General features: G+C 36.4%; 1 protein-coding gene across 1 annotated transcript in view; it reads right to left on the bottom strand.

Moving 5' to 3' along the window:
* CERKL (ceramide kinase like) overlaps positions 1–20,449 on the bottom strand; it is a 64,007-nt gene that overhangs the window by 36,299 nt on the left and 7,259 nt on the right. The window contains exon 2 of the mRNA XM_068949559.1: positions 435–677. Coding sequence (XP_068805660.1) covers positions 435–677 — 243 coding nt within the window. The remainder of the gene's footprint in view (positions 1–434; positions 678–20,449) is intronic.

The following is a 20,449-nucleotide window of genomic DNA, read 5'->3' as shown; positions in this document are numbered from 1 at the left end:
CCAGTGGGAGCTCCAGAAAGTCTTTGGGGCTCTTTAGGGACAAACTGCAGTATCTTTAGTTGTGCTATAATTCTGAGTGAAGAGACCAATATATTTTATTTCTTTAAGAAATAGATTTCTCAGAAGACTCTTACAGTAAGCTACATTTTTTTTTTTTTGCAGTGCTGGAGCAATTCCAAAACATAGCATTAATTTGTTTAATTTTTACAAATGCATTAGTCAATTTACTGTTGTCACTTTCCTAAATTTTAGTTTACCATGCAGGACTTTAGTAGTAAAGAACACTTCCCAGTAATATCATTTACATCTTTAGTACCATATTTGTGCTTTATTTTGCAGGCAAAGTGTTTTTAAGCTTCATTCAACTCTTGGAATAGCCAACAGAAACAAGTCTGAAACCATAATAATTAAATCAATCCCAACTGAATACTTACCATTCAAAATTTCCTTCAGACATCTAAACCATGAATGGCAATGATCTTCACTAAAGTTATGTAAATGGATAGCACAGTCCGTCAGTTTATTTTCTTCTTTATTCAAGCATTTAAAAATTGTGATACCCAACAAAGTGCCACCTTTTTTCTGGCCTACAAAACGACGACGTTTCAGTTTTACTGAAAAAACATCTTTCATTTCAATAATTTCCTCTTTAACCTGTAAGCTTGTAACAGAATCACCTGTGGGGAGAGAAAAAAAAGTTATCAACATGATTAGGAGTAACATTGTAGAAAAAACTGTTATTTTAATGGCTTCATCTGTTGCTTCACTCACTGCACCTACTCCTATCTAGGTTGCGGTTTATTGAACATCACTAGCATCAATCACTAGTCTTGTATTTTATCAATTTTCTATTATTTAGGTACACAATCCAGCTACACAAACAACATGATTTCATATAAGCTATTTACCCCCTTTTTTGATACTCAAATAACTAAGAAATGTACTCTCATATGTACTGAGAGGAGTGAACCACTTTGCATTTAAAAAAAAAAAAAAAATCAAGTTATTCAGTGTTTTCCTAAATCATAGCTTGCAGAGATCAGAAAACGTGCTATGACCCTTGCTGACTATATGCCAAATTTATTTTGTTAATTAGCATAACTTCATCTACTGCAATAAGTCTGGATATTACAAAATAGCTTATCAGGGATTAAAAAAAAGTGTCACCGATCTTATCTTTCATTTACAAATAATGACTTTATTATAGAAAAAAATTAAGCAAAAAACAGCCTCAAGTTCTTGTGACAGCTGAAGACCCTCAACCCAGGGGAGGGCAAGAGAGTTGTGTCAGGCTGGAATATTAAATGAAGGTTATAGGTGGCTTTTTGTTTTGAGGGAGTTTTTGTTTTGTTTTAAAATCTCGGGGCTCTCATACGCACACAGAGACCCTGTGGCTGCTAATGCTATCACTTTAATGACACTGGTCCTGCCTGCCTCTTGGAGATGTACTGATTGAACTATTGCAGTACCGGCTTCTCCTTTTCTGCTCCCTCAGGCTGCAAGACACTTGATTCCTCTAACGCAAACGCAATCAGAAAGCCACAGCAAAAGACAGAAGTCATTATTCCTGGAGGTACCACATGTTCTCCTGGACACCAAGAGAAAAGTTCCTCTCTTTTCTATGTAATTACAGCAGATACAACAAGCTAGACCAACAAAGAAAGGTCTCTGCAGCCCAAGGCAAGAAAAAGGCAGAAACCTTTTCCAAATCTAACAACGGCTCAGCCAACCGCTTTCTCAACAGCAAAAGCCATAACAGATTCTGCCTGATGAATATTTACTACGGGCAGCATTGAAGTTCCAGGGAGAAGCTGCAAAAGATTTTAGTTCTTCCTGGAGAAGACAGACAGCACCGCATGAGTAAGGCTGCAAAATACATCGCCTTTTCCAGTACAGCACGTTAAGTTTCAGGCTTCAGAAAGATCTCTCTCATCTGAGCAGGAAAAGCAGCCTGCATCGATTCTCGTAACAGTTTGACAGCAGCAGTTCTCAGCCTCCTCTCCCGAGCCAGGACTAGGCGGTGATCATGCTTGGACCAGGAGCTCCTGGGGGAGCGCAGCTCAGCAGCGCTCAGGGAGCTACAGCCCAGTCCGTGTTGCCTCTCCAGCAACCCTTGACTGACCCATTTTGGTCCTTTTCCTATTTCACCCCCAATAACCTACTGCAGGTAGAAGCATGACATGACTGCATTTCCCACGTGTTTTTCCAAATGTGTTACATTTTGCCATATTAATTTTTCCATTTCTCCGCTACTAAGGTATAAAATTGGGCAAAAAACAATCCATACCTAATGGAAATACTGTGACAAGTAAATATTTGTGGAGCACTGAGCTATACAGAGATGCCAGAACCAGAACACATGCGAAATTGTCCTTAGAGCAGGTTTTCAAAAGTGCACAGCAAATAAACAGGGGGCAACCCACAAAAGAAAAAGACCCCAAAATTAAGCTTAAAATACTGTAATTAGCAGTATAAAAGTATTTTCAATGAGCTATATTGAATGAAATCAGCAGACCAAGGGGAAAAAAAAGATAGAATAATTACATTTAAACTATCATTTTGCAAGGTTCAAAGGGTGAACAGACATTGTACAGACAATCTTAATACTGACATTTACCAAATCTGAGATCTTGATTTTTCCCCCCAAACTTTTTTTCCTATTTCTATTCTAGAAATATTTAGGAGTAGTCTTTATATACCTTAAATGAAAAGCTGAGAGATATCCTTTATCACTTATCTAGGACTACATATGTAGTTTAATATCTTTATGACCTGTTTTAATTTTTAAAAAAGCATTTTTAAGAGGGTCTGCTTATCTTTTCCAGAAATAACCACACATACAGAACATGAAAAATACCAGCATGCAAACTGAACATTTTAAGAACTTGGGTAAACGCAAAAACACAACTGAAATATAACAAAGACTGTTCTATAAAAGCAGTAAAGTCTGCAGCATTTATTCCCCATTTATTCACCTAATACCCATGTTAACTGGGTTTGCTTTTTAAATATATTTTAAAATAAGCAATGTTTTGCATTAATCTATTAGCTTTGCTGTGTACATCACAAATTCTATTGTGCTACTGTTACGCACGAGAACCACAAACAGATTACAAACACTAGCCATGTTGTTCTGCAAATCAAGTAAAATGAAAGACCTAAAATATTCTGTACCTCAACACCCCCAACTAGCTTCCATGAAGTGACATTTAACCCTAAGTCAGCTCAGGCTTCTCTTGTTTTTTCTTTAATGCTATGATTTTACTTGCTTGTAAACCTACCTCTTACTCTGTATTTGTTAAATTCTTGCATTGCTCACATGCACATCAATATTTTTGCAAATTAAAATACACTTATTAGAAAGTATTATACTTTCAAAAACAGTGATCAATTCTCATTGTTCTACTGGAGCACGTATTTTCAGATATAGCTATGAGAAAGCATATAAACTATAGGAATACTGAATCGTACAAAAGCCTTATCCTCAAGTTTTAAACTGGACAGGAAACATTGAACTAGCTAGTAGATCAGGACAGCCAATTCTAACTAAAGCTGAACCCAACCTACAGATCTCTTACGCATTTTTATCTTTCATTTTCACTAAGACCGACCACCGTTAACGTTAATTGTATAAAAACTGACATGAAGAAACTAAGTCATTGCCTATATCTGTAAAGTATTTCCAATACAGAATAACCAAGTTTACTTTAAACTAAAGTATAGATTGGACTAGACACTTTTTTAAACTTCAAAAAACCTATTGGTTCATTAGTATCATATTGGTTATTGCTAGCTGTTTCAGGACATTAACTGTCCTCTCACATTACTTAGAAAGATATTGGGTACCATCTGTTCTTGCAAGAGATTTAAGTATACATCTATTAGATATCATGCTATTTATTTAATTCAGTACCCACTTCCCATTGTTGTATCTTCTGAAAAAAAGTCAATTTAATTACAAGGAATAAAGATAATCTCTTCTGCCAGGCTGCCCTGTCATCATGAGAGCAGAGCAGGAACCTGCATAAAGTAGGTTACAGGCGTTAGGATTGAGTAAAACTAACAGCACTTAACATTTAACAAAGATCTACCAAAAACAGAATATATGGCACTTAAAAAAAAATTACTACAAGCCAAGGGCTTGTCTAAATCAATCTCAGCACATCTGTCTGATGTAGAGCGTAAACAGGATTAGAGCTGGATTTATCTGCTTGACGCTAATTGTACTCACAGTTTCTGCACATGTCCACTTTTTTCCAAATATAGCATGAAAAATAAGCCTGCCTGATGCATGAATTTCTAACAAGTTTTATGCACCTATTTATCCTATTGTTGATTTCAAGTAATGAGACTATCCTACTTTTTCTTCCTTGGCTATTCAGGATAGTCAAATCTCTTATTTAATTAAAAAAAAAAATCTTTCTAAATATACCACTCACTGAGCTGAATCAAAGGGTGAGAGACTAATACACTCAAATATAGTTCAACTATAAATAGAAAACCAAATTTTAATTAAACTAGGTCTTAAACAAACAGATTATCTCATGTTTACAGCAAAAATCAAAACATACACAAAGAGAAAAGCAGTACGACTGAAACATAGAACAGTTTGGTAAAAGAAATACAGTATTAAAATACAGAGACCAGCACTTCAACAACACAAAACATTTACTGGACTATTTTCCTACAACAGATGCCCAACATTTAAAAACAATATTTAAGGGCTTAATTTCTGTAACAAATATCTGAAGTACTTGCAAAAACGGGGGGGGGGTGGTTAAGGGTTGGCTGTATAATTAAAGTACAAGATTTGGACATGAAGAAAAACGGGTTATGCTCCCTTGGTCACACATTCTTCTTAACGTGTTTGGCAAATCACCTAAACACACTTAAATTTATCTATAAAATGTAGCTATTACATTTTTTGTCCCATGAGGCTCTCTTAAAAAGTGTATGTCCTTAATAGTTCAATACTATATCTGATTGCAGTATAACATAATAGAAATAACTATAAATAAAAAACATCAAAACTGTACCAAAGAAAATAGAATAAAGAACAATAATTATTATAGAACTGACTACACATCTACTTACATAGCATGAACAGTATTTTCAAAATAACCATTGAGGATGTACAATAAAATTAACTACATATAAAGTAAAAATGAAATAAATAGAATTAATTACTGACAATGTGTCTATAAGTTTAGGCTCAGCAATATTTAAAGTTCATATGAAAACATCTAACTAATGCATATAAAACAGATATCAACACAAGCCAGTTATTCCTGTACTGGAGTCTGCAAAACATGGTAAATCGTATGCAGTTGATTCCTGTAGGGTTTTCAGTTACAACTTTGACTAAAGAGGACTGTCAATGAGAAACAAAAAGAAGCAAGAACGATCATTCTTGCAAAAACACCTGAGAACCACTGTAGAGATCATCTCGAGCTATTCCATATTGATTTACACAATCTAAGCATAAGACAGAAAAGCTATTTTCACAACTTCTGAGTTTTCAGGCTTTTTCCATTACAAAGAGACAGTTCAGCTACAGTGTCTTGGGTAAAATTTGATACTGTGGCTCTTCTGAAAGCAGGAAAAGCAAAAGCGCACTTACGGCTTGTCAAGAGTTTCCCACAGTAAACTGGGGAGAAGGTGGCAGGGCAAGGACCAGATTGGGGTGGGTTTTTTTGTTTTGCTTTGTTTTCATTAAAGATCACCTTTGCACTACTCTAGTCCTCACGAATGGTGTAATAAAGAACCGTAACAAGCAAGGCCCTAGTCTAGAATAATATTTCTCAGACTGGTGTAATGATCTTCTAGAGAACTACAAGTTCAGGAAGTACTACAAAGACCTGAAGATAAGCAGCTCAGGGCCTCCAGAGCAGGAAAGCAAGACCAGAGCACTATCTTCAACTGTTTATCCCAGCTATGTAGTTGCAGCAACAGCTTTATTCCCTCAGGAACTGAGCTTAAAAACACCTGACAGGATACAACTGATTCTCATTCTCCAACTCTAGAGAGCCTGAAGGTGAAGAGACATTTTGCCAAGTCAATCCAATACCTTGTGCCACTAGTCCCTCTTCCAATATGTGCATCTACCCTTGCTCACTAGCCATGACCGCACGGTCCAACCCTTCCCCTTTGTTTTATGCCTGGCTCTTCGCAAAACCAAGCTGAGACAATTCAACTCGCTAAATTAACATAGGCTGTCCTCTCTTTTTGTTTGTTTTGCCAAGTTACTTTTCTGACAGGTTGGTTAATAAAATCAGTTCGATACAAGTCAATACCAGTGACAGTTCAAAGCGATAAGAAAATAGGCAACAGGGAAGAAGGCAGGCCCAGGACTATCCCCTTTCATCAGCAGGAAGTTAGCACGGCTTAAGGCAACCTACTGTGCATCTTCACTCTACATCACTAAACTCCTCAAAGATCACAAAATGACAGATGAACACGAGTCTGCAAGAACCGGGGAAGATGTACCTGGTTTCACATTGGTTTCTGCAAAGTTCTTAAAATTCTATTTACAGCTTAACAATTCAAAAGCCTTATAAAACCTGAAGAATAAAAATCCACTTTATGAACCTGTAATTGTACATTAAGTTAGTTTTGCTGGATAAGTAGTTACACACTATGTTAATATAGCAAGAGGCAAAAGGCCTCTTGACAATTATTAGCCATTCCTGCTTAGAAAAGAAATAAGGCAAAGTAAATCGCCTTATATTAAACTACTGTCATAGATACCTCTAAAAAAATTATAGAAATAATTGATGGTGCAGAAATATTCTTAAGGCTTCAGTTATACAACCCTCAATACAACCTTAAAAAAAAACTCCAAAACAAATCCCAGTTGTAGGATCAAGGCTTATGTTAGACAACAGAAATTACACTGATCAATTTTTTCATTCAGTAATTCTTCCAAAAATTAGACAAAAGATGTGACAGATACAACAATACTAAAAATGTCTTTATGGTATTGTGCCAGTCTAAACACATTCTACAAAAAGCAGAAGACTACCCCGTTATTTGCTAAGGGTATTTCTTTACAATTTCACTATATTCATAGTGTGGACATTTAGTAGATGCATCTAATATTGCAACCTGAACAACATCCACTCAGCAGCCAGTGGACACCTACCATTATTAGAAAGGTCTTTTATTAGATAGGTCTCTCATCCTGCTTATTCCATAACTACACAGTTATATTCCACAAACTACACAGCTATACCTTGGTCCTGTCTACAAGCTGAGATCCAGAAATAATAAGTAGTTATGCTTAAATTTCAATCTGCTCAGACCATATATAGGAGGCAGTATACATTTTTGCATGTTTTAAATAAAAAGCAAGCAAAAATAAAAAATAAAATATGGCTGAAATACAGGGTAACAACAGGGTCAACCACCTCTATATAACAGTTTATTTACATATTTTTCCAGGAAGCAAGAGACTTAAGTCCTATACTATTTTTGGCCTTAGGTAGTTAAATCTGTATCAGCTACCTTCTAGCAAAGTGTTTTAACTACCAAGCAGATGTAGGTAGGAACAGGCTGAAGTGGCTCTTTGTCCTTCCTGTTGAAATTGCCCTCCTGGATAGGAGAGAATAGTGGAATAATGGTCCTAGAAAGAAAAAGCTTATGAGAGAATATCATTTTCATAATTGCATTATTTGAGGATATTCACCTCAAAAGCATTTCACTCTATTTCCACATGTACCTTCAGTGGTATTTTTAATGCAATTAGTTTAACATAAAACAGTCCAAGAAGTAGAGGCCAGAATCTCAGCCTTCTTTCCTTGACTCAGAGTGTAAAAAAAAAAAAAAAAAAAAAAAATTGACTGCTTCTTCCAACATTTTATTTTCCCGTCTCATCTGCGTTCCTGGTTACTCTTTCCTCCAAAACTCCTTGCCCAGTTGATTCCAATCTCTGTTCTTTACCAGATATTTTAAAACTCATCCTTGTTCTTCTGAATATCCTAAACAAACCTGGGGGCTGATGCGTGGATGCCCAGCACCACCTCGCCATAGCAACTGCAGGAAAAGCAACTTCAGGGAATGTTTAAGCTTAGTCTTTGAAGTCCTGGGTTCGCGCATCCTCAGGGGTTTAAAATATGGGCTATTTTCACTGTCCCTTTAACAGAACGGCAATAAGCAAATTCCGGACCAAAAAAAAAAATGCCAAATTGCCTCGTTCTGGTTGAAATGAAAAGACAGACAAGGCTAAATCTGTTCAACTAATCCCATGCTGTAAGGGCAGAGCTTAGTACAGCTCAGCTTAGCTCAGTCTTCCTTGCTGGGGCTGATACCACTTGGACAGGAGCCAGACGTGCAAACTTCCCTTGAGAGCACAAACGAGTCCCAGGACTTGGGATTCCACCCAACGTTCTGCCTCTGGGTGATGCCTGGCAGGGAGAGGGCAAGACATTTCTCCTTAGGCTCATTAGACATCTACCCCTGAAGTTTTCATTAATGACTTGCTCCATCTGTTTTCAAGCAGTGAAATACCTTGTTGCCTATGAAGTACAGGCCAGCTGCAGAACTGTGTCAAACAAACATACCAAAGCTGACGGAGTTTGCAAAGAAGCCCAATAACTTCTTGAAGAAATACCTCCTCAGAAAAGCATGATTAAGTCTTAACACAAGACTTAACACTGGTCCAGACAAGAACTCCATCTTAAGGAAAAGACCAAAGTTTCCTCTTCATTTTCTAACAATGAATTTGAGGGAGATGACCAAATGAAAAATAACCCCCTCAATGAGAAGATCTACTGTGAATAATATTGTTTAGAACAATGTTATCCAAGAAGAAGCTAGGTAGACAGTGAATGATTCCGAGTCTGAACGGTTTGATAGGATGCACGTAGTAAAGATTTTGCTTTTTACTAGCTACGTCTTGTCATCAACATCACACTAAGAAAGAAGTCATTGAAGATACATTTGCCGTAGAAAGCTCTATATTTTAGACTTAAAGCAAGGTTTAATTACTGCTTAATTTCATAATATGATTAGAAGAGTAGCAGCAAACCTTTTGTTAAGTGCCTGAAACTTCTGGACTTTTCACAGAACAAATGAAAGGGGTTGTCAATGCAACCAGCATCAATGATTTTGGCCATTTTGTAAAGTGCCCGAAACCACAGGCATCAGCTAAAATGACTAGCATTGCAAAGACCGATAATACTACCATTACATAATAAAATTAAAGGAGAAAGATAGAAGGAGATTTAGGAAATAAAACAGAAGACTGGGATTTAAGGACTTACATGATTTAATACAATAGGCTAGAACAGGTGAAAGATACTAAACAATCCCCAGAGAGGAAATATGAGCTTAATTTTATATTCCTATGAAAAGTCTTAAACATAAACATTGCTTTGCAGCTGTTAATTTGTGTCACAATCATGACATTCACTTTCGTCATTTGAGAAAATAATGGGAGAAAATAAATCAAAATCATCGCCCATGGCTATATGACATCACTGAGTTTGATTACCCTGACTTGGACTCTTCTAGGCAAGAGATCTGCTTCAACCACAAATACAGATTTACAAACCATCCATACATACCACTAAATTCCCTATTCAGGGAACTTGATATGCTCCATCCAAATGTTGGCCTGTTCTGAAAAAGGCTTTCAAGCCAACCTTCCCTGCAGGAAAAGAAAAGAACAGACATCTCCCATTCTAAATACAGGACAATTTCCTTTCTTAAGCTATTGGAAATTCATATATATTAGCAACTCATGCTTTTCAGTATCTAAAGGGAAGCACAGCTAACAACTGCTCATCCAAGTACTTCTCACTGATTAACAGCTACACATTTGGTTTTATCCCCCCCATTCATCTTTAGCTTATTTTTGTAGGAGCTTTCTTCACATCCTCAGTCATCCTTTGCATCACGCTGTCTGTGCCTTCTACAGCAGACCAAGGGCAGGAGATGACAACAGCGCCCTTAAAATCGTCCGACAAGCCCCAACCCCCTGCACCTCAACACACTGCAGTGCAGTCGCCACGTAGGAACAGGGAGAACATAGAACTAAACCATTTTGCCTGCAGGGATGAATGAATCCCATTTTTTTCATCCATACCACACACCTTTAGCAGACTTTAAAAAAAAAAACACACATTTTTGTTACATCAGCTTTCCAATATACATGTTTTTTCCACTTACTCTTAAGGACGCTGCTCATATTTTTCCAATAAGCTTGGTAAAATATTTTTGGTATCTATATTTGGTACATATACTTTATACCACAATACATGTATAGTACAAATAAATAATTTTAAGTTACTTAGAACACGATGCAAAATTTAAGGTATACTTAATACTGATTGGCATACAATGTAGTCCTTGATATAAATAGAAAGCTTACAAAATGCGAGTACTTTATATGCTTTCCATTATTATTGTATACAATTGACTACATTTACAGGGATGCATAATCCTGCAACTGAGAAAATTACATCCTTAGACTTTGATCACTTTCAAAATTTTGTTTGTAGCTTAACAATATGACAAAGCTTTTACAAAAAATTTGATACCAATATGATGTGACACAACTGAACCAAACCTTAATTTCACTCACAGTAAGAAATCACAGGATTAAGTAACACTGTGCAGTCTTTTAGAAAAGTTTATTGCTTCCAGATGGATGCAAGTTTCCTTTCAGCACTGACTGTATCTTCTGTACACAGGGTGCCAATGTTACTATAAATACAGACAAAATGCAGTTATAAAGATAAATTTTTAAACTACTGGCATAAACAAGCTTACCTCTAAACTACCTCTCTCCACAAAGGGAGGACAACTGCGTTAGAGTGATATATAGTATCACAAATGTTCAACACAGAAACACGTACACCCTTTTTTGAAATCACAGTCCACATATGAACAAGCACAAATTTACAAGGTGCCCATAAAATGGCTTCTAATTCAAACTGTGTGCTCTTTGCCCCATGTTGTGTAGTGCCATGTGTTTCACTGCATGGTGCTTACTACCAAGATGTCCACCTGTGCCCATGTATCTGCGCAGCAAGCTAAGGACATGCTCGTTTCCTTTAGCAGAACAACTATTGAATGCACACTGCAATACAACAGCTGAAATAAAACTGTAAAGAATAAAATTCTCTCAGCTAACTCAAATTTCAATCCTTGTGCATAAAATGCTGCCAAAATGATATCAATAGCTCTACAAAATGTTTCAATGAAAAGAAGTATTTTCAGGAAAATGGTCTAGTCAGGTATACCTAAAGAAAGAATTATAACGCTATCTTGGAAAGCAAACTACACAAAAAGAATTAGGGAAGGCAAGTACTTTGAGTTGGTTCAATATTTTATGTTTTTACACGGTTTAGGAGGAATACTAATGAGAAATTTAAAGGCACGTTATTTGAACTAATCACAAGACTTTCTCAAAAACCTGAAAATCTCAGTCTTGTAAATTTGTATAATCACCACTTAGTAAAAAAGGTTAATGCATTTTAAAATAACGTGCAGAAACCAGAAAATACTAAAATGTTACTCATGCAGTATTATGGCACTTATCATAATGTACCACAAAATTCAAAATTAACCATTGGTATAAAAATGACTTTCACTTTTACACCAAACTACATTACTATACCTAGTTATACAGAGAAACCCATGCATTTTCCGACAAGCATAAGATGAATGGTTTCAACAAAAAAAAAAAGCCAACAACTCCACCACTTTCCATGATTTATGATTTATGTTTTGCATCCTTGGATACACCAAGAATCTCAAACAAGACATCTCCCATCACTCTTGAGCAAGTTGCTTGACATCTGTTGTCTATTCCTCTTAACTCCAGTACTCCAGCTCTAGCTACATACTACATTTACCTATTTATTACTAATTGCAGTCATTAAAGGTCACAGTGATCGGTAGCAAAACGTGGAATACGTTCATGAAAACCTGAAGACTTCGTTCCCAAAACAAAGCCAGTCACCAATTTCCTCAGGTGAAATAAACAATTACTATCAACCCTCTTCCCCTCTCTTGAGAGGGGAAGCGAGACAGAACTGTTCCATCAACTAACAGAAATACATTTGGGGAGAAAAGCAACATCACACAAAAGAACTGTATGGACACAGCCAGGACGATGAAGCAGCATAAAGAATACCAAGAAGTACTAGAAGCAGCTGGGAAGACTAATGATCTGGTTATGAAAAAAAAAAAATAGATAGATGAGTTTTTACTGGTAGATAAACGTGTTTCAGATAATATGGATAAAATTCAAGCCTGTGATAATACATATGAATTTTTAAATCCACAGCTTTTAAATACTAGCATTACATCAAACAGAGACACACACACACAGACTACCACTATGAGGCTGAAGTAAATATCTCACTTGTGGATCTTGAGAATTTTACTCACAGGCATAAAGAGCCTCCGTACAATCACAGGATCACAGATGTATTCATACTTGAAGTACCCACACAGCAACTAACAGATGTATCTTCAGATTGACTCCAATAGGTCTTTGCACAGTCCATGCATTATTACTACTATTCTACCCAAATCTTCCTCTACTGTAATATTAAACTTCCCTTGCTCATTTAGAAATAAATTGAACTAATATCTACAGACACTCAGCTGCACATGTCACAAACTCGGCAACAATCTTTGCCTTAGCCTTAAAGTGATCCAGTGCAAGAAAGTTATCACCTGTGTGCAAAGGGATCTATAGAAATTAATTCTTGCACACATCTTCAAGCTGTTGACATAACAAATGGATGTTTTATATTAAGGGTTTTCTTTTATCCTGTGAACATCACAAATATTTTCTGAAAGAGACTTACAGAAGTATAACAGCTAAGCATATTGAAGTGGCACTTTTTCCTAATCTTAAGGTTGAAGAAACTAACTGCTCTTCTAGAATGGTTTGCAATGGTTTCAGACTCCTAAATCCTAGATATGCTTAGCTCTTCTTTTTCAGAATCCAACTTCCCTTCTCCACAAGGACAAGCTCTCAATTCTCACATATATGAGCAATATTTCCAAGGCACTTACAGCTAACAATTCCTATACAGTCTGCTACTCTATTGCAATTCTTACAAAATTAACCTATTGGCAGATTGTTAGACATAAAATATACATTCTTTAAATTGCATCTATCAATAAAGATATTTTTTTTCCTTAAAAGAACATTAACCCATGGGCCTATATGAAACCTCATCTGAGTTTGACGAGCATTTTTTTTAAGTCATAGACTAGATTCAGTAGCAGCTTGTTTAATCCACACAGTTGTTCCTTCATACTTAGTATTACTTCAGAAATAGGTTAGCTAGCTACTTCCACTATTAAAATCACGATATTCTACAACATGAGATTAAAAAAACTCAAATAATTATGCCTTTGACATGATCTTAGACACTATAATATAACAACTATAACTCACACCTATCCTCTTTGGAGGAAGCCTACTTTCATGGCCAACAAAGCCAAATGAAGAGCATCTTAGAGCTCTTTTTACAGAAAAGCCATCAAAATTGTTATATAACTCAGAAGTAGGTGGAACTCAGGAAGAAGCAAACAAGAGGGGAACAAAAGATCTACAGCTGAAAATATACAAATATTGAATGAAAAGTCATGAAGTGGTTAATAGTGAATGGGAGAAATTTTCAAAAACCTGAATAAGCTTTTCTTGCGGCGTTCAGAGCAATCTTCACGTTGTTGCTTCCTCATACCCCTCTTTTAAAATAGACCAAGTAGTCATTAGTAAGGATAGAAAAGCTCAGATTCAGAGGTGGCTGATGCAGAAGAAAAGCCCCCATTCTGGACAAGTACAGTGCAAATGGAAGGCTAGGCAAACACTGAAGGTCAAATTCTACTAAAGAAAAATGTTCTGAACATTGCAGATATAGGCAGTGTTACAGCACAGTAATGTGCATGCTTTCACATAAAATATAATTTAAAACATAACTTAACTGGTTTCTAGTACTTAAAATTGGCAATATTGGGTCAGAGCAAAAGTCCATCCAGCTCAGTATCATGTGTTAAACAGCTGCCATAAGGATATGTTAAGAGAAGATCAGGAATAGAGTGAGCATTTACAATATTTCCTCTTGGAACTTTTCCAATCTCCACCCATTTTCATTTGAGACATCCTTCACCAACTGCGATTCTAGGTATTTAACAGCCCTCAGATGAGGCCATCAGTTTCCAGCTGGATCCACAAGAACTTTTAGCATTCACAATATCCTTTTGGCAAGGAGTTTCACAGTTTTGTTCTTCATTGTATGGGTATTTCTTCTGTTTTGAGCCCGGTTACTTTTAGCTTCATTTAATGTCCCTTACTTATTTTGGAAGTAAGAGAAAGCAATTGCCACCTGCTCTCTCCAGGTTTCAGACCCAACCCCTCCTCAGCTGCTCCTGCAGCCCAAGAAGCACAAGCCCATGCAGGTACTCTCACACAGGAGCCTGCACCATCACGCTCCAAACTTCCTCCAGTTCTATGATCGCTTTATTGAGAAGAGCAGAACTGCACTGTCATTGAACATCTGCCTGCTCTATAAACCAACAGTTATCTGCTTTTTTTCTCCATTTATTTCCTAATAATTCTTATAGCAGTTAAGATTATTACGTTAAGTGATACGTGGTATTTTCTACATCAGCAGTTTATGGTCATATACACGAGGAAAGGTCTAGCTATAGTTCCTGATATTGATCCCAAGCAGAGGGCATTTAAATAAATAAAAAGGATCGATACATTACATTATGCTTAAATGCATCAACTTTTGATATACTGTCCCATTACCTAGTCAAATCTGTAAAATGGACCTCTCTGAAGTTTTCTTGTAGGATAGAACCAATAGTCTTTAAATGTATGCCCATTTCTATTTAAACCAAACATAGAAATTCAGCATTTCTGTTCTTCTGTCTTCGTCCCATGCCAGTTTTTCCTCTCTTCCATACTCCTTTCAGACCATACTCTTAATACCAAAGGCACTATGAACTAGTCAGGCAGCCCTCATTCCATGAGCCAGACACAAAGGAAACGGAAGACAAACATTTGAACAATAGTTATCTTTTTACTATAAGCTCATTTTCAAATCTGCTCCTGCGTGCAAACGAACATTGCTAATGTGGAACTTGTATACTGGCATGTTTAAGAAACAAAAACACAGGAGCTTCTTTAAGCAAGACAAACAAACTATGTGTAGAAATCATAGGGTAAGTTCAGCAGTACATTTCTGTGTACATTACACACACAGTTCCTGTAAAACAAGCAAGACCTAGGGACCAAATTTCCAAAAACAATACCTGTTTGTTTCAACCATATTTTAAATAATTAACTCCCCAACAAATGTAAATGCAAATAAAAAGCTTTTTTATTTAATTTTTGTTTGCTAATTTCTTTTTTTTTACTGCAGTACAAATATTCTTTTCTTTTGTTAAGCATGGCTCTCTAAAGCAACCTTAGCTGTTATTATTCCTCCACCACAAAAAAATCTGTGGAACTGAAAAAAGATCTGGAGGATCTGGAGGCTTAATCGCGGCCTAGTTTAACGCCTGCATTGCCGCAAAGTGACCAAAAACGTGACCAAAAATCATTATCATTTCACATTTTTGCCATCTCTGTAACATTCAGAAGTGTTTTTTTTTCCCTTTTATAAAAATAATACTCCGTCCCTCCAAGGGGAGCTCCTTGGGTGGCCACCTCAAGGGGGGGGCTCTGCAGGGACGCCCCGAAAGGCGGCGCGGCGCACAGCACGGGCGCCAGAGCGAGCGCCTCTCAAACCACCTTCACAACAGCCAAACAACAGCCAACAGAGCAGCGAGGCAAAAACGTGCTGTTCTCACACAAAACGTCACGAAGTTATCTTAGGATTTTTTTTTCCTATTTACTTTCAGCAACTTATTTACAAGAATGGTCATTTGAGTTAATAACATAGGCGCTCTCAAAAAGCCATTTTCCTGCAACTTTAAAGTGTCAACTTTCTTTAATAAAACAGCAAACATTTTTTAAACTGCTCAGACTCAAAACAGTATCTGCCAAAGAGCAGCAAATTTAGGTGTAAGTACTTACCGCTGTTACCCTTAACTTGATCATTTGTATGTCAAATTTTGTTTTTCCAAGACTCTGTCTGCACTGTGTAAAGACTTGTTTCCAGGATACGAATAACCGGGCAGTACACAACATCTGTTGCTTTGCATTTTCTGAGCTTTGCAAAGCATACTTTCCCATATTCACCCAAGTGTACGAACTGACAGAAGAGATATATGGTCACAGTTCAAATAAACTGACAACAGCAACAACTCTGTACTGAAAAGCATCTAAGTAAAGCTTCTTATGTAGCCTAGATAGACAAAAGCCAGGAAATTCGAGTTACGCACCGAATTCTGCTCCTGAATTGGCCGCTTGTTTAACACTGTAACGCCCAGAGAAGCGGCAGCCACAGCTAGGTTACAGAACTATGTGGCAAACAAAGTTACTACAGTGTTTTTGTTTGCTTTTAAATCAGAGATTTAACATGTTCTTACATCTACTACTAAACAAGAAGCCAGGGAAGGAGGAAGTTGTGCCAGATCTTTACCATGAGTAGAATTTTTTTTTTTTCCATCCAGTCCCTTTCAAAAGGGATAGATCAAGGTTCACATGAAAATTCAGATCTAGAACTTTTCAAAGACTTTTCACATTATTTATTTTAAACATAAACATATTTCTCAAATTTGTGTCTGTTGCTACTGGTAGATCATGAGAGAAAACAGAAGCTTCATACTATTAGGAAGGAAAACTAATGCTTCCTTAAAAAAGGTCAGTGATGGGCCTGGAACAGAGTTTTTAATATGTACACAAGTTATGTGGGAATCATTTGAATCATTTCTATGACACACACGGGTGTCTGAAATCCAACTTCACAAAAACTAAATACCTTGGCTTATAATCATTCTAAGGACTCTGGCTTATAATCATTTAAAAAAAAAAAATCAATTAAGTATAGCTTAGAGCATTTTGTTGGTTTTGCAACTCGAGGGCATATGTATTCGTTGTTTAAATCTCCAAGTACAGCCATGTCCTCATAGATAGATACACATAGAGCTCAAGACGAGGTCTGTTCTTATCTTCAATCTCCAACATTTGTAAATAACATTCAATATGTGCCATTTGCATTGCACACTACACTGAAACATTTAGCAATATTCAGCTAGGATGACAAATGTAATTTGCAAGTGTCATTGTGATTCACCTGTAATATGCTCCTCCAAAAATCCCTCAGAAGAATTCTGCGGGCCACTTTATTCTTACTGTATTCACAGCATGTTTAAATATTACAACACATTCATACTACAGACATGCGGACACACATGAGAGATAATTTCCAAGAGACATACTCTTTGAATTCCACTGAACATAATTAACAAATCTGGAATCATGAGGGTGTCCAAAAATTAGCTATAGGTTTTAATTGTGGGCTGTGATACTCGTATCTGCTTTTAAGCAACTTCAACATCTCATTCCCTAATGCAACAAGCTACCTTGACAAATAGTTTAAAGGATGGAGTCAAAAAACCCAGCTCGGCCCACAACAATCTTTTTTACTTAAATAACTAAAATTCCCTTTCACAGCAACATACAAATCACCAAAATTATTTACTCTTGATAATGTCAGCATTGATTTAGATAACTGCTCCTTCAGGACTTCTTTCAGTTGAGCATATGTACATGCTTAAGAGCCAGAATGCACCTTCCATGTCTGCAACATTCATCGCTCCCAGCACGTGCCAGAAGACGGTTTCTTCCCAGAAAAACAATAGCAAAACGTTTCAAGAGAAGTTCAGAAATACAATAAGTATAAGGTCATGGCTTTACCTTTCTTGCTTTAAATTCATAGTGTACAGTTTATTCAACCAGAAGAGCAAAGACCATAACATCCCACCTTAGTCGGGGGGAGCAGGGAGGACATAAGGGGACAACACATGCCTACAGTAAAGTAAATTGAGGATATGCTTCAATCTTAAAAAGGAGCAGACTGATAATTTAAGGCAGGAATAAAAACCAGAGGCACCCTGCCAACCTCTATATAAACAGTTTCAAACAGTCCCAGTAACTGTCAAGATAAAGATTCAAATATAGCTCAAGACTTCAAACAAACGTGTTTGTCTCTGGGCATCAAACTCATTCCTAAAAAACTAAGTTCAGCTAATACTATTCTACACCATAAATGAGCCACTGCTGATAATAGTAACTAAATAGTGGGAATTGGGGTGTCACATGAAATAAAATTCATTGATTCTTCTCCAAGAAGAACTAGTAATTCCAGTACTATCAAACCTCCAGCTGTGCAAGATATTCCTTGTTGCTTTATTGGACTTGCCACCTTTTTGGATCACTCCACCAGGAAACACAATAGGAGAGCACTTATCTTGAGACATTACAGGGGGAAAAAAAAAAGCTCTCTTTCAGTAGTCTCAATGCATTTTAATCTGCATACTCTGATAATAACAGAATACAAAATAAATGTTCTTAAAGAAGTTTAGGTTCAATAGAAAAAAGACACAAAAGCATTTGAGATGAGTTACCTAGTGTTTTTTCCCTTAAGTAGCATTGTCACTGAAAAGTATAAACATGCAGTTGGTTACTTTTAACTTCATGAACGGTCTTGGAATCAAGATCACTGTCACCGAAGAGACATAACTAGATGACAATACATATCAATACGCAAAGCCAAAGAAATATAAGAAGCCTAATTATTTTTCAAAATATTAAACAAGAGGATACCAAGTCTCTAGCATACCTAAATACACATTTAACTTTTAAAACCATGAACAGTACCGTGTGAAAGTAACTACTATTTTTATACATAGGTACATTGCAAACAACATAATCAACCTCTTTTCCAAATAACGAAAAATCAACACACTACAATCCCTGCAGAGGTAAAGTTTCAAATCCTATACAACGTAGAGGCAGGAAACACTGATGTCTTCAGCTCCTAATCCTAATCCAAGTAAAATCCTGTTATTCAGATAGAATTCTATACATGTAGACGTTATCGTGAATGAGAGACTATAATGCAGCACCACTATTCATACAAGAGCAGCAATTTCCAACAGGCTAACAGTCCATTTTTGGCTGCATTTACAGGCTCGCCACTTCCCTCCATTTGCAGTGTCACATGCACAACTCAATTTTGATTGTACTTGCAATTACACATATTCAGCTACACTTAAAGACATGATCCTGAACTGGCAGAGGGGAGTTTTAAAATTCAAATAAAGGGAAAAGGGTTCCCAAACTGCCAGAGAGGAGTTCCAAAAAACTCTTCCCTAGTGAAACAGCAATAGGTTTAAAGGTAGTATTTTTCAAACTTCTTAGTCTACAAACAAAAGTATTTTTGTGACTCCTAAAGAGTTGAAAAGAGGAAATTGTAGTCACTTATTTCAAGTTAGCAGTGTAAATATACACATGTATTTTCTTTAAAAAGGTCAATTTATCAACTTTATAGTTGCACTCAACTTCTAAGTATGTCAGAGCATGGTGAAATCCAATTAACTCAAAAAACTGACAGTTAATGTCTATGACACAGGAATCAATTTAGAGTAAGACCCTAGTATAATGCAATTCTGTAGGAGTCCCAGTGGTAATTGACAAAAAGGTCAAATTTTAAAAGGAAACAGCAGATACCACCACAAAACTAGCAGATGTTCGTAAAGGATCATCTGTACAAAAACATAAGCATATGTGAAAGAAATCCTACACTATCATGAAATCAGTTGGTGTCTAAAATAATAGCAGCTCCTTATGGCAATATGGTAATAGACATATCAGATACTCAACACATTATGGCTTTTTGTCTGCACATACTGTTACAACATACGTGGTAGAAAACAGGATCACTGACTTCCTTGAAGGGAAGACTGCGGCTACCTGATCCACCAACGTTAAGGCACACAAAGAATATTCAACTCTTCAGGCTTACGAGTCCCACGTTTTCAGCTATTTAGGCTTTTTTGCAAGTGTTCTAAAAAATGATAAAAATATTTTTAAAGCACTGCACACACTGAAACAAAAACTTGCTTCTAAAGACAGTACATAACATAGTTGTATATGCACAAACAAAACAAAGTAGGATTTCTTCTGTCTACTACTTATTTGTTGTTTGTTTTTCGACACAAAAGCCACAACAGTTATGAGTGACCTGTTGTTATTGTAATAAATACAGTTAACAATAAGATATGTCTAGAATGAGAGAACTGCTTTTAGAAGTTTTGTTTACTTTGAGTTTAACAAGAGCAGATGACAGATTTCTCTAGTATATTTGTATTTTGGTTTTGTAACAGTAAAATAAAGACAGAAATGTATTAATCTCCGCATGTTTTTTTGTCAATAAACAAAATTAGAATAAAGCAGATGATTATATTCTGAATTATATTCAATTTATTGTCATGCACAACTCCAACTGTGGAGGCAAGCTTACAGGGA

This window comes from Struthio camelus, chromosome 6, assembly GCF_040807025.1.
Source record: "Struthio camelus isolate bStrCam1 chromosome 6, bStrCam1.hap1, whole genome shotgun sequence".
Taxonomy (NCBI): Eukaryota; Metazoa; Chordata; class Aves; order Struthioniformes; family Struthionidae; genus Struthio; species Struthio camelus.
This window is presented reverse-complemented; position numbering and strand designations above follow the sequence as displayed.